Source organism: Leucoraja erinacea, chromosome 26 (genome assembly GCF_028641065.1).
Source record: "Leucoraja erinacea ecotype New England chromosome 26, Leri_hhj_1, whole genome shotgun sequence".
Classification (NCBI taxonomy): Eukaryota; Metazoa; Chordata; class Chondrichthyes; order Rajiformes; family Rajidae; genus Leucoraja; species Leucoraja erinaceus.
The window spans coordinates 9,063,181-9,078,780 of NC_073402.1; the positions used below are offsets into that span (position 1 = coordinate 9,063,181).

At 44.9% G+C, this 15,600-nt stretch overlaps 1 protein-coding gene across 2 annotated transcripts in view; it reads right to left on the reverse strand.

Annotated features, from left to right (window-relative positions):
- The window catches only part of rims3 (regulating synaptic membrane exocytosis 3), a 130,836-nt gene that overhangs the window by 13,358 nt on the left and 101,878 nt on the right, over positions 1-15,600 (reverse strand). For both annotated transcript variants that reach the window (XM_055656116.1, XM_055656115.1), the window contains 2 exons: positions 15,486-15,598; positions 4,166-4,267 (listed from right to left, as the gene is read on the reverse strand). In XM_055656116.1, the coding sequence (XP_055512091.1) occupies positions 4,166-4,267; positions 15,486-15,598 (215 nt within the window). The remainder of the gene's footprint in view (positions 1-4,165; positions 4,268-15,485; positions 15,599-15,600) is intronic.

Sequence of the window (15,600 nt, forward strand, 5' to 3'; positions counted from 1 at the left end):
CAGGGGGTATGGAGGGAAGGCAGGAACAGGATACCGAGTTGGATGATCTGCCATGATCATATTGAATGGCGGTGCAGGCTCGAAGGGCCGAATGGCCTACTCCTGCACCTATTTTCTATGTTTCTATGTTTCTATGACTCTGTCTCAAAAAGTCAGCCAGTATTATCAAAGACCCACATCATCCTACCCACACTCTCATTTCACTCCTACCATTGGGAAGAAGGTACAGGAGTCTGAAAACCATGACCACCTGGTTCAAGAATAGCTTCTGCCCAACAACCATTAGATTCTTGAACAATATACAATATTAGCCTCAACTGTGAACTTCTATGGAATGTCTTTGATTTCACTAATGACGGTTTTTTGTTTACACTAGTATTTTTGTTAATTATTTAATTTTTATATTATACATTGTCTATGTGTATTATATTTATGGACCTGTTATGCTGCTGCAAGTAAAAATGTCACTGTGAAGGTCATACGGTCATGTGATAGGAGTAGAATTAGGCCATTCGGCCCATCAACTCTACTCTGCCATTCAATCATGGCTGATCTATCTCTCCCTCCGAACCACATTCTCCTGCCTTCTCCATATAACCTCTGACCCATACTAATCAAAAATCTATCCTTCCCTGCCGTAAAAATATCCACTGACTTGGCCTCTAAGGCCTGCTGTGGCAAAGAATTCCACAGATTCACCATCCTCTGACTAAATAAGTTTTGCCTCATCTCCTTCCTAAAAGAACGCCCTTTAATTCTAAGGCTATGACCTCTAGTCCTAGACTCTCCCACTAGTGGAAACATTCTCTCCACATCCACTCTATCCAAGCCTTTTACTATTCTGTATGTTTCAATGAGTTCCCCCCTCATTCTTCTAAACCCCAGCGAGTACGGGCCCAGTTCCGTCAAACGTTCATCATAGCTTGAGCGAGTCATTCCTAGAATCATTCGTGTAAACCCCCTCTGGACCCTCCACAGAGCCAGCACATCATTCCTCAGATACGGTGCCCAAAATTGTTTACAATATTCTAAATGCGGCCTTACCAGCGCCTTATAGAGCCTTAGCATTACATCCCTGATTTTGTATACAAGCCGTCTTGAAATAAATGCTAGCATTGTGTTTGTTTTCTTTACTACTGATTCAACTTGCAGATTAATTTTTGAGGAATCCTGCACCAGCAGTCCCAAGTCCCTTTGCACCTCTGATTTCTGGATTCTCTTCCCATCATGAAAATAGTCTATGCCTTTATTCCTACTACCAAAATGCATGACTCCACACTTTGCTACATAATATTCCATCTGCCACTTCTCTGCTCACTCCCCCAACCTGTCCAAGTCCTTCTGCAGAGTCCCTGCTTTATCTACACTACCTGCCCCTCCACCTATTTTCGTATCATCCACAAACTTTGCCACAAAGCCTTCAATCCCCTTGTCCAAATCATTAATATGCAACGTGAAGAGTAGCGGCCCCAGCACTGACCCCTGCGGAACTTCGCTAGTCGCCGGTAGCCAACTAGAAAAAGCTCCCCTTATTGCCACTCTTTGTCTTCTGCCATTCAGCCAACCTGGTATCATGCTAGTATCTGCCCTTTGATACCGTGGGCTCTCATCTTCCTTAAGGGCCTGTCCCACTTTCACGACCTAATTCACGACCTCTGCCGAGTTTGCCCTTGACTCATACTCGCAGCATGGTCGTCACAAGGTCGTAGGAGGTCATAGGAGGTTGTGGGAGGTCGTAGGTAGGTCTTATGTAGGTTGTGATGCTAGTTGTAGGTACTCGTGGCATCATGTAGGTCGGGGCGTTTTTCTAGCCTGATGAAAAATGTCTACGAGTAGAAAAGGTCGTGAATTAGGTTGTGAAAGTGGGACAGGCCCTTTAGCAGCCTCACATGTGACAACTTATCGAAGGCTTTCTGAAAATCTAATTAAACAACATCTACTGACTCTACTTTGTATGTATTGCTATTTACTCTTCAAAGATTTCCAGCAAATTTGTCAAGCAAGACCTCCCCTTCACAAAGCCATGCTGACTTTGGCCTATGTTATCGTGAGCCTATATGTACTCTGTAACCTCGTCCTTTATAATGGACTCTAAAATCTCACCAACCACCAAAGTCAGTCTAACCGGCCTATAGTTCCCACTATTCTGCTTTGCTCCCTTCTTGTGCAGCGGGGTAATATTGGCAATTTCCTAATCATCTGGGACCTCTCCTGCCTCTAGTGATTCTTGAAATATCACAGTCAATGCCTCCATAATCTCTATAGCCACCTCTTTCAGATCTGGGTGCAGTCCATCCAGCCTAGGTGTCTTATCCACCTTCAGCCCTTTCAGCTTCCCAAGACCGTCTCCCTGGCAATAGCCACTGCACCAACTCCACCCTCTGACTCTCTTAAAATTCAGGCATGTTGCTGATGTCTTCCACTGTGGAGACTGACGCAAAAACAGTTATTTAACTCCTCTGCCATTTCTATATTCCCCTTTATCACTTGTCCTGCATCATTCTCCAGTGGCCCAACTTCCACTCCTCCCTCTTTCTTACTCTTTATATAACTGAAGAAACTCTTGCTACTCTCTTTTATATTATTGGATAGCTTACCATCGTATTTCATCTTTTCTTCCCATATTGTTTTTTTAGTTACCTTCCGTTGTTCTTTAAAAGCTTCCCAAACCCTCTGGCTTCCCACTAATCTTTGCTGTGATATACGCCTTCTCTTTTAGTTTTATACTGTCCTTGACTTCTCTTGTCAGCCAAGGTCCTCTCTGTAGAATCTTTCTTCCTCTTCGGAACGAAATGATCCTGCATCTTCCATATTATCCCAGGAAATTCCTGCCATTGCTATTGCACCGTCACCCCTGCTAGGGTTCCTTTCCAGTCAACTTTGGCCAGCTTCTCCCTCATGCCTCAGTAGTCCCCTCCGCTCAGCTGCAATACCGACACATCCGATTTCACCTTCTCCCACTCAAATTGCAGATTAAAATTTATGATGTTGTGGTCGCTGCCTCCTAATGGTTGCTTTACCTTGAGTTCCCTTATCAAACCCGGGTTATCACATAACACCAAATCCACAATTGCTTTTTCCCTGTGACATAACTCAATGGGTCAGACAGCATCTCTGGAGAACATGGACAGGGTGTATTTCGGGTTGGGATCATTCACGAAAAGTCACAATCCAAAACGTCATCTATCCAGAGATGATGTCTGACCCGCTGAGTTACTCCAGCACTTTGTATCTTCATTTGTAAACAAGCATCTGCAGTTCCTTGTTTCTACAAGAATTTAATTGTTCTATTATCAGTACATATGGCAATTAAACACATTTGACTCTCTTGACACTTGAAAGTAAGTTAACTTCAGAATTACAGTGAATGGAAAATTGTTTGATCTATATATAAGTAGTAAATGGATAGGGATTTAATGAAACTCAACCGAGGGATGGCAGTGAATGGAAAGGAGTTTAATTCTTTGGATTCTATACATTGGAGATGAATGGAAAGAAGTTTGATCCAATGAAGTTCTACACAATAGGATATGGTAGGGGATGTCCCACTAGGATTCCAGACATCCGGAGGAATTTCTGTGCCTGCTGCCTGCAAGTGCGATTGGACATGGACTCCGGTTTGGCAACACAGTGGGGTAGCTGGTAGAACTGCTGCTTCACAGTGTCAGACACCCAGGTTCGATCCTCACCTTGGGTGCTGTCCGTGCGGAGTTTGCACGTTCACCCTTTGTGTAGGTGTCCTCTAGACTCTCCGTTTCCTCCCACATCCCAAAGACATGTGGATTTGTAGGCTAATTGGCCTGTGTAAATTGCCGTTAGTGTGTAGGGAGTAGATGGGAAAGTGGGATTATCGCATTAGTGTGAATGGGTGCTTGATGGTCGGCGTGGACTTAATGGGCCGACTGGCCTGTTCCCACGATGTACCTCTAAACTAAATTTAACTAACCCCAGCAGTTTTGTACTGGTTCAGACAGGTACAAATGAACATGGTCTCCACTTCCTTATCCACTGGTGTCAGATGACAGGTCATGTGCTTAACTTTTAACCATTTAATCCTATTTATCAGCAAATAGTACAGCACATGCATTAGGTCCCTGATATGAACCAGTGGCACTGCAATGATGCACGAGAGAAGCAGTTGAAGTGTGTATCTCTTGGCACCTACCTGGCAAAGCCTTTGTGCCAGGCTTGGGGGTCAGTCCCCGGGCTTGGGTAATTTCCACCTCCAGCTGCCCATTCCGATCAGCCATGCCAATGTGAATGTCGCCTGTAACAAGGTGGCACCATAAGTCAGCGGCACAGAAAGAGAGCAGATACCACCCCAACCTCCCGACTTCATTCCAGTCTGTTATATACTCACAGGTATCAGTTACCCCTTACACAAAATGACCAGCCATCCTTCATTTGATGCCATCCACTGTTGAGGAGTCATTATTCTAAGAAGATTGAACTTCCATGTATTCAACTTCACATGCATCTCTTATTCCAAATAAGAACTAACAAGAACCCTTCAATTAGGGTTGCAGCCATTAAGGGGCTGTCCCACTTGGGCGACCTAATCTGCGAGATTAGAAGAGTGTCTTCGACCTTCAAACTCACAGCATGGTCGACACTCTTCTTAACTCGTGGATTAGGTCGCCGGTGCTGACTTCGGTGAATTCCATTGGCGACTACCTACGTCAACCGGCGACAGGTACCGGCGACTGAATTGTCTTAAGTTGTATTCAGTTGTCGTAGCTTGTTGCGTGTGGACGTCAACTAGGTGTAGCTTGTCATAGACATTGTCGTGGAGGGGTCCAGTCGCTGTTTTTTCGGCGACCTGCTGCGACTATGACAATCGCCGCCAGCGGCCGAAACATTCGCCTAAGTGGGACAGGCCCATTAGCCTGACATCGGTGGTGGGGAAGATGCTGGAGTCAATTGTTAAAGATGTAATAGCAGTGCATTTGGATAGCAGTAACAGGATTGGTCCAAGTCAGCATTGATTTACGAAAAGGAAATCTTGCTTGACTAATCTTCTGGAATTTTTTGAGGATGTAACAAGTTAAATGGACAAGGGAGAGTCAGTGTACCTGGACTTTCAGAAAGCCTTTGATAAGGTCCCACACAGAAGATTAGTGGGAAAAATTAGAGCACATAGTATTGGGGGTAGAGTATTGACATGGATAGAAAATTGTTTGGCAGACAGGAAACAACAGTATTAACAGGTCCCTTTCAGAATGGCAGGTAGTGACTAGTGGGGTGCTGCAAGTCTCGGTGCTGGGACCGCTGCTATTTACAATATATATTAATTTCTGATAGATAGATAGATTATTAATCCCCTCAGAGAAATTCAGAATGTAATATTTTTTGCAGCACACCAATAAAAGTAAAACAACACATTAAAAAAGAATTTAATATAAAACATAAAACATCCCCCCACAATGGTTCCCACTGTGAGGGAAGGCACAAAGTCCAGTCCTCTTCCCCTTGTTCACCCATGGTCGGGCCTATTGGGGCCTCCGCAGTCGCCGCACCAGCGGCCCGATGTTCAGGCCCTCTCGCCGGATGATGGGGCTTCGGCGTCGGGTGAACACTCTTCAGCGGCTTGGAGTGTCTGGAACGGCCGCTTCCTCCCCGGAGACCGCAGCTCCCGAAGTCCACGGGCTGCGCTGGTCAGAGCTCTGACACTGGCGATCTCGGCAAGAGATTCCAGGCTCCGTGGTGTTTTAAAGTCAGCGTCGCCCGCGGCTGGAAGCTCCGCAACAACAGCTCCGCGATGTTGGGAGTCGGCGGTCTCAGCACTCTGGAGCCCACCGCACGGTGACCCGGGCAAGTGCCGCTGCCAAAGCCGAAGCAGGAAACGCCGTCCCAGTCCCGGTGGAAGGCCAAGAGGAAGGGGCGAAGATACGTCTCAGAGAAAGCCGCATCTTCGACCAGGTAGGGACTGAGAAAAATAGTTTCCCCCCCCTTCCCCTTCTCCCCCACCCCCGACATAAAAAAGATTAGACCTCCAAATGGACTTTTAACATACTAAAAAAATTATAAAAGGGTGAAAGGACAGACAGCTGCAGGCTGGGCAGCCATACTCAACGGCACCCCCTCAAGATGAAGGAATTAAAAGTAACATTTGCATATTTGCAGATGGCATAAAGCTGTGAGGCAGTGTGAAGAGGATGCTATGAGAATGCACAGTGACTTGGATAGGTTGGGTGTGTGGGCAGATGCATGGCAGATGCAGTATAATGTTGATGAATGTGAGGTTATCCACTTTGGTGGCAAGAAAAAGAAGGCAGATTATTATCTGAATGGTGTCAGATTAGGAAAAGGGAAAGTGCAACAAGACCTGGGTGTCCTTGTACATCAGTGACTGAAAGTAAACGTGCAGGTACAACAGGCAGTGAAGAAAGTTAATGGCATGTTGGCCTTCATAATGAGAGAATTTGAATATAGGAGCAAAGAGGTCCTTCTGCAGTTGTACAGGGCCCTGGTGAGACCACACCTGGAGTACTGTGTTCAGTTTTGGTCTCCTAATTTGAGGAAGGACATTCTTGCGATTGAGGGAGTGCAGCGTGTAGGTTCACGAGGTTAATTCTCGGGATGGCGGAACTGTCATATGATGAAAGAATGGAGCGACTGGGCTTGTATTCACTGGAATTTAGAAGGATGAGAGGGTATCTTATAGAAACATATAACATTATTAAGGGATTGGACACGCTAGATGCAGGAACCATGTTCCCGATGTTGAGGGTGTCCAGAACCGGGGCCACAGTCTAAGAATAAGGGGTTGGCCATTTAGAACTGAGATGAGCAAAAACATTTTCAACCAGAGAGTTGTGAATTTGTCGAATCCTCTGCTTCGGAAATGTGAGGAAAGAGTTAGCAGGCATGGTTGATTTAGACTAGGGATAGAAAAATAACTTAGAAAGAAATAAGGCAGAAACCAGACTGCTATTAGATTAGAAAGTAACGATATAAGAACAGAGAGAAATTCTAGATAAAAAGTAGCAGTAGAAAGACTTCAGCAGGAGATAGTAAAGAAATTAGAACGAAGGGGAAAGGGACACGAAGTCACGCTCAACTACGCATGCTTGATGAGATTACATGAATATGTACACACACCCACTATGACAAGATGCCTAATTTAAATGCACATGCGATGCATGATAGGGGAGGTGTCTTTGACGTTAGGTGGGCGTTCCCAGACGTTCTCGTGGGAAACAGGGCTTTATGTTATGATTGGAAGAAGCTCAATGGGGAGGGATGAGAATGTGATAATAATGAAATGAACTGTATAAAGATAGAAAGCATCTCCATCTTCTGTGTGCCTCTAGGGGACATCAGAGGAGAGGCACCTATTCTGCAGAATATGAAATTAATAAAAACACTTCTTTGTCTGAATTTGTCTCAAGAGCATTTGTGATTTTTGAATCTCACAACTTGGGGGCTCGTCCGGGATCCAATACTCTAGACAGCTGACGGGAGTAGACGGACGAAGGGAAGGTGCACCCTGCTGAGTTCAGCGGTCTCAGACTCCTTGCTTGCCATCAGCTGTTTAAGCAGTAGTATCCGGACCACACAGAGACTCGGCAAAGAAGTGGGAGTAGTTGGAAATCGTGAAAAATCAATCGAGCAATTTCTGTGCATGGCACCCAGGTAGGAAAATGACTATTAAGTACTTCCTGGGCACTTGAGAATGATGAACACGGTATGATGAACACGTATTAAGAATATATAAGACCTTGTACGGGCAAGGCAGATATGATGAACACTGTATTGAGAATATGATGAACATGGTATTAAGAATATGATTATGATAAATAAGGTAATTAAACACGGTGTTAAGAAAAAGGGAGGGGAAAAGGCTGTGGGCCAAATCCCCGCATTCTGCCCAATAGTCCGTTGGGGCAAATGCTGGACCCTGGAGGGCAGGAAATACCCAGGGGTTGGAGAAGCCAACAATGATAAGGTATAGTCCGTTGGGACAAATGCAGAGCCGGAGGGGGCCAAAATACCCAAAGGAAAGAGAAGACAGGGGCCGGGGTGGACGAAGATCACCCGGCCAACAGGACGGGGAGTCAAAGGGCAGAAGGGGAAGATAAGTTTGGTTGAAATTAGACCCCCGAGGGAGGTACCTAGGAGAGGACCCTGAGGGGGAAGGGGGTTTGTTAAATAGCCTCCTTGAAGATCCTTTAGGTCTGACAAGAACAGTTAGATCAATTCATTTTCACAGAAGTGAAAAACAAGTAGTAAAGATTATGTTGCAGGCAGTAGAAAAACAGCAAATAAGGAACAGAGAGAGACAGGATGATGAGGGAGTTACTCCCGAAAGTAGCAGATAAGAAGACGGCAAAGGCCGGGGACAAGAGTGCAGGACAGGGAGAAAATATAAAATGAATAAGCTATTTGAAGTAAGAACGGAACGAATGTGATTTGTATGTAAAAACCGGTTTGGAACGAATGGTTGTAAGATGAAAGGTTGGAATGAGCAAGTTGTAAAATTGAACACAGTGGCGGGAGCGAGATTTCCACTGTAGTTCAAATTGGATTGCGAACAAGCTGTAAAATTAACTCTTTGTATCCTCGTAACCTGAAAAAGGGAAGTTGTAAAAATCAGTTTTTGATTTTCTTTTAATCGTTTCTTGATGTTCTTTTAGATTTCTTGTCAGTAAAGTTAATTTGGAAAATTGTTACTAGTGCTAGGAATTGGACATTTAAAATAATGGTGAATATGGATTGAAATAATTGGAAATAAGTTAATTGATGAAACATGACCAGCTTTTATGGTTTGTTGTTTTATGGTAGATTCAAGTTGAGAAACAGAGAGAGAGAGAGATACAGACACCGAAACACAGAGATACAGCCAGAGAGAGAGAGCCAGACACAGAGATACAGACAGAGAGAGAGAGCCAGACACAGAGATACAGCCAGAGAGAGAGAGAGCCAGACACAGAGATACAGATAGAGAGAGAGAGCCAGACACAGAGATACAGACAGAGAGAGAGAGCCAGACAGCTTTACTCAGAGAGTGGTAGCTGTGTGGAATGAGCTTCCAGTGAAGGTGGTGGAGGCAGGTTCAATATATGGTTATATGGTATACCCTTAGAAAGTATTTGCTGATGTGGCAATTTGGTGGTTTGTTCCACAAGTGAAGAGGGAGAAATACTTCAGAATATAAGACAGCAGATGATGACCTTGGGAAAGGCAGGATATAGTTCAGACTAGATTGGAAATTTTGAAATTGTATGGTGAAATGGAAAAAGTACATGTCAAAGAAGTTAAATTAAAATGCAGACCAAGCAGCTGAAACAGCATCTGGAAGAGATGTCCAGGGTAAGTCAGAATCGATTTAGGTATGAGCGCTGTAGTGTCGTTTATGCTGAATAAGGTAATTAAGAGGTTTGGTAAACCTACAGAAATCAGCTTTGACAACAGATTGTTTTCATTTGATGAAAAGAATAAATGGAACATTGAAGGTTAAAATAAATAAGATTTGTGTAATGCTCTGCCATTGGCACTGAAGAAATGTTGCATGCAAACTAACCAGCAGGTGACACAATGGAGAAGTTCCTGCAAGGGACCGAGTTTGGAACAGTTACAGATAGAATTTAAAAAGTATATGAAACAGTTAATAATGATATACAAGTCTATTTATGAACAGGTAAAGTAAAAGCTGTCGAAGATGGACCAGGAAGAAGGACCCTTTAAACCTGAAGACAAGGTGTATGTATGAGTTTTCTAAATCACCGACCGATGTTCGTTTAGAAGGTTGAGATACCTAGTACGATTTCCATAATTACATGAGGGCTGTCCCACAGGTACGAATAGACAATAGCCCTGAGGTAAGTGAACAGGAGGACAAAGAAGAGTAGAGTTTTAACAAGAACTTGTTTGATATCAGTGGAGGAAAAAGACGAATAAACCCCGAAAGGATAGCTGGGATCACGAGAGTACCACTACCAAAGAATAAGAAAGAGATCCGAAAATTCCTGGGATTGATAGGATACTGTCGACTGTGGATAGATGATTACTCCAGACAAGTAAAATTCCTGTATGATAAATTGGGAGAAGAAAAAGACAAAGTTCAGTGGACTCCAGAACAGGAGGTGAAATTTGGGAAATTAAAGAACAGTTTGATTACTGCTCCCGTGTTGGCTCTGCCCTCAGTAGAACAACCTTTCCACCTGTTTGTAAATTCAGACAAGGGGGTGGCACTAGGGGTACTCACCCAGAAAAGAGGGGGAAATCGACAGCCAGTGGCCTTCCTCTCAAAAATATTAGATCCAGTCTGCAGGGGATGGCCGGGATGCATACAAGCGGTAGCAGCTACCGCAATATTGGTGGAAGAGAGTAGGAAATTAACCTTTGGAGACACTCTGGTTGTTTCTACACCACACACAGTAAGAACCATACTAACTCAGAAATCCAACAGATGGTTAACAGACTCCAGACTTTTAAAGTATGAGGCCATCCTGATGGAAAAAGACGATTTGATGGTAATTACGGATAAGAACCTTAACCCGTCCCAATTCCTGTATCCAGCAGAGAAACAGGGTGACAAGGAAGAGGGCCCAGTACACTGCTGTAGTGAAATAATAGATTTACAGACAAAACGTAGAGAAGACTTAGAAGAGCAACCTCTGGCTGAGGGCGGCCGGTGGTTCATAGATGGATCCTCCAGGTGCATAGATGGAAAAAGACATAGTGGGTACGGTATAGTGAACGGGGAAGCTATGGAGGAAATTGAAAGTGGCAGGCTGCCTGGTAGTTGGTCAGCTCAATCTTGTGAATTATATGCATTAATGAGAGCTTTGGAATTATTGGAGGGGAAGGAAGGAACAGTATATACCGATTCAAAATACGCTTTTGGAGTAGTACACACCTTTGGGAAGATCTGGAAAGAGCGAGGAATGATAACAACTCGAGGTAAAGAACTAGCACATGAGCAATTGATAGGACAGACACTGGAAGCATTGCAAAAACCAGAACGAATAGCCATAGCACATGTGGCAGGGCATCAGAAGGGTAACACCCTGGAGGCCAGAGGAAATAGGGCAGTGGATGAGGTTGCAAAAAGAGCAGCCACAGAACAGATGGTAGAAATGAAGTCACTAATACCGTTAAGGGAACCCGAGGAAAATATACCTATCTTTAGTGAGAAAGAACAGGAAAACATGAAAGAAATGGGGGCTCAGCGTACTTCAAATGGGAAATGGTGGACACCAAATGGAAAGCAGCTATTGAACAAAGAAATAATGAGGGAGTTATTAGGGAGATTACATGGACAAAGCCATTGGGGAACACAAGCCCTCTGTGACACCCTCCTCAGAACCTACGCTTGCTGTGGGATGTTTACCATGGCCAAACAGGTCATAAGGGGCTGTGTGATATGTCAGCGAATTAATAAGAAAATCATGAGAGCAGTCCCAGGAGGAGGACAACCATTAGCAGTTAGGCCCTTCCAAAGAATACAGATAGATTTTACCGAGCTGCCCCGGGTACGAACATGGAAGTACCTGTTAGTGGTAGTGGACCATTTCACCAGATGGGTAGAGGCATTCCCCACGGCAACTGCCACCGCACAGGCGGTAGCCAAGATATTATTAGAACAAATTATACCCAGATATGGGATTGTGGAAACAATAGACTCAGATAGAGGGACCCATTTTGCCTCAAAAACACATGAAATGATATGTGAAGCACTGGGAATAGAATGGAAATTGCATACACCATGGCATCCCCAGAGCTCAGGAAAGGTGGAAAGAATGAATGGCACCTTAAAGACCCAAATTACCAAGTTGATAGAGGAAACGAGACTCCCCTGGACTAAGTGCCTCACGATAGCCCTGTTGAGAATCCGAACGGCACCTCGAAAAGACATAGGGATATCACCATATGAAATGTTATTCGGGCTCCCATACTTAGGGAAGATAGAAGGAGTCCCAACAGTACAAGGGAACGATGTGTTCCTGAGGAACTATTTACTGGCAGTGTCCCAATCTCTTGCAGAACTAAAAATTAAAGGATTGCTGGCCCAGAGCCCACCACTGGACTTTCCAATTCACTCAGTCAAGGCTGGAGACTGGGTATTAATAAAAAACGTGGAAAGAAGAAAAGCTGCAACCTAAGTGGACTGGACCCTACTTGGCATTACTAATCATGGAGACAGCAGTACGAACAAAAGAGAAAGGTGGACACACGCAAGTCGAGTTAAGGGTCCTGTGGAGGCCCCACCAGACGATATCAGCCCGTGGACAGTGCGCAAAGGAGAAGAACCATTGACTTTAATATTTACCAAGAACCCGCAGGAAAAATGAAGATTTCGTGTTGGTGGGTCGTGTGTTGGGTGGTTACCCAACTTGTAAGTAATGTAACATGCATAAAAATCACAATACCACAGAATAGAAGGTCCACCACCATCCCATTTAATGTATGTAAAGGAAAAAGGTGGTGCGGCTATAGAATGTATGTATGCACCCATCCCTGTAAAGATTGGCACGCGGTGTTTACTTCATCAAAATATGGGTGGCATCGGACCACCTATCAAACTGATAGGTGGAGAGTATATCAAAACCCAAACGAGAAATTGCCAGGACGCGTATATGTGAGCATACAGAGTGTTCAGATACAGGAAAGTGGTAGGTATTGGCAGATAAAACAAGGAAGGACGCATGTCTGAAGTTTGAGATAGAAGTAAAGCGAGATGGGAAGATGGTAATATACGAGGATAGGGGAGAGGTGTTCAAGATAGATGACAGTCAGAATAGGGATCCCGGGGCAACACCAGCACCACCAGTAGTCAGCAATGTCACCAGGGAAAATGAGTCTAAGAAGCTGAAGATAATGATAGTAGCAGGAGAAACAGGATTAAGGCAGTTATATGAGAAGGGAATACCAACAGGGGGAAAAGGAGCCAACATCTGGCTTGCCTGGATGATGTACACAGCCAGAAGTATGCAACGAACCAATTGTTACGCCTGCGCTGGAGCTAGGCCTCAGCTGGTCCCAGTACCATTTCCCCTGAATTGGGATAGAACACCTAGGGCTATGACATGTATACTACAGCTATTCACGAATCCCCTCTTACAAAAAATGAGATATGCCAGAGTTATCATTACCTATTTCCGACCAGCAACAACAATACGAAGGGCCGAAGGGAAGATCCTCGACCTCCTCCATTTACCATTCCTTTTGGGGAGGAGGGGTTTGAGTGCTATACAAGAAATAACCCAGAGGGACAGGACATGGGGGAGGTGCTCAACTGCAATCAGACGTATAACATAACGGCTGAGGAACAGGGGCCACTGTTCAATAGCTCCTGGCTGAAAAAGCAGATAGTCAGTAGAGCCGATGTCTGGTGGTGGTGCGGGGAGAATACCCTGTGGCCCCGGTTACCAGGGTCATGGACGGGAACCTGTACCCTCATACAACTGATGATGCCCTTCACCATAGCAGTAGAACATGCTGTAGAACTCAATAAAGGAAGCCGACGACAAAAGAGAAAGGTGAGAGGATCATTCGACACACACATCTATATAGATGCGATAGGGGTGCCAAGAGGGGTACCCGATGAATTTAAAGCCAGAAATCAGATAGCTGCGGGCTTTGAGTCCATACTCTTCTGGTGGTCCACAATTAATAAAAATGTGGACTGGATCAACTACTTATACTACAATCAACAACGTTTTATAAATTACACTCGAGATGCAGTTGAAGGATTAGCGGAACAACTGACAGCTACCAGCCAAATGGCCTGGCAAAATCGCATGGCCTTGGACATGCTACTGGCTGAGAAGGGAGGGGTGTGTGTAATGTTTGGCGAACAATGTTGCACATTCATCCCCAACAACACTGCTCCGGATGGGTCAGTGTCAAGAGCCCTAGCAGGGCTCACCTCTCTGTCTATCGAATTGGCTGAGAACTCTGGAGTTGACACCTCCTGGACCGGGTTTCTAGACTCCTGGTTTGGGAAATGGAAGCACATCTTTACATCTGCCCTAACATCAGTAATAGTCATGGTGGGGTTACTGTGTTTGTTCGGATGTTGTATCATTCCCTGCGTACGGGGATTGGCTCAGCGATTGATAGAAACAGCCCTGACGAAGAACAGTGCAGCCACCATAATGGCCCTCAGACCACAGTATGACCTACGAGAGGAGGATAGGGAGGTGAAGAACCTTCTGCTAGCATTAGAAAAGGAGGAGATAGTGTAAATCAAGGGTGCGTAGCAAAAAGAAAAGGATGGATTGTGAGGAAAGAGTTAGCAGGCATGGTTGATTTAGACTAGGGATAGAAAAATAACTTAGAAAGAAATAAGGCAGAAACCAGACTGCTAGTAGATTAGAAAGTAACGATATAAGAACAGAGAGAAATTCTAGATAAAAAGTAGCAGTAGAAAGACTTCAGCAGGAGATAGTAAAGAAATTAGAACGAAGGGGAAAGGGACACGAAGTCACGCTCAACTACGCATGCTTGATGAGATTACATGAATATGTACACACACCCACTATGACAAGATGCCTAATTTAAATGCACATGCGATGCATGATAGGGGAGGTGTCTTTGACGTTAGGTGGGCGTTCCCAGACGTTCTCGTGGGAAACAGGGCTTTATGTTATGATTGGAAGAAGCTCAATGGGGAGGGATGAGAATGTGATAATAATGAAATGAACTGTATAAAGATAGAAAGCATCTCCATCTTCTGTGTGCCTCTAGGGGACATCAGAGGAGAGGCACCTATTCTGCAGAATATGAAATTAATAAAAACACTTCTTTGTCTGAATTTGTCTCAAGAGCATTTGTGATTTTTGAATCTCACAGAAAGCAGTGGAGGCCGATTCTCTGGATGCATTCAAAAGAGAGTTAGATAGAGCTCTTAGGGCTAGCGGAATCAAGGGGTATGGGGAAAAGGCAGGGAGGGGATACTGACTGTGGATGATCAGCCATGATCACATTGAATGGCAATGCTGGCTCGAAGGGCCGAATGGCTGAATCCTGCACCTATTGTCTATGTATCTACAATGTTGAGAACTTTATTCCGCACTCTGCATATTCTCTTTGCTCCACCTTTTGTACTAGTTTAGCTTGATTGTAATCGTGAATAGGATTATCTGATTTAATGGGATAGCACACGAACAAAATCTTTTCACTGTACATTGGTGCATGTGACAATATTCAATAGCAATAATCGGGGGTAATTTATGTGGCTAATAGACCCTTTAGCAATTTTTTGGAATGTGGGAAGAAACCGGAGCACCTGGAGAAATCACTTGCAGTGAAACTGGGCAAACTCCACACAGACAGCACCCCATGTCAGGATTGAACCAGGGTCTCTGGCACTGTGAGGAGCATTGCTACCACCCGCAGCAACGGGTGGGATGTGTTGATGGCAATGGGTGTGATATCTGGGGCGGGCAGGTGGAGGGGTTTCAGCGCATGAGGTGCCACTGAGCAGGGCAGACTGACCAGGAGCGGACTGAGGTAACGCAGGCCGACAGGTCACTCACCCATCGACGGGGCTGCCAGGGTCTGCCGGCCCACCAGCTGAGCCGGACCAATCCCATCCAGAAAATCACTGAACTGCCCGTCTGCTCCCAGTCTCGCCATGGGGAATACCAGGCT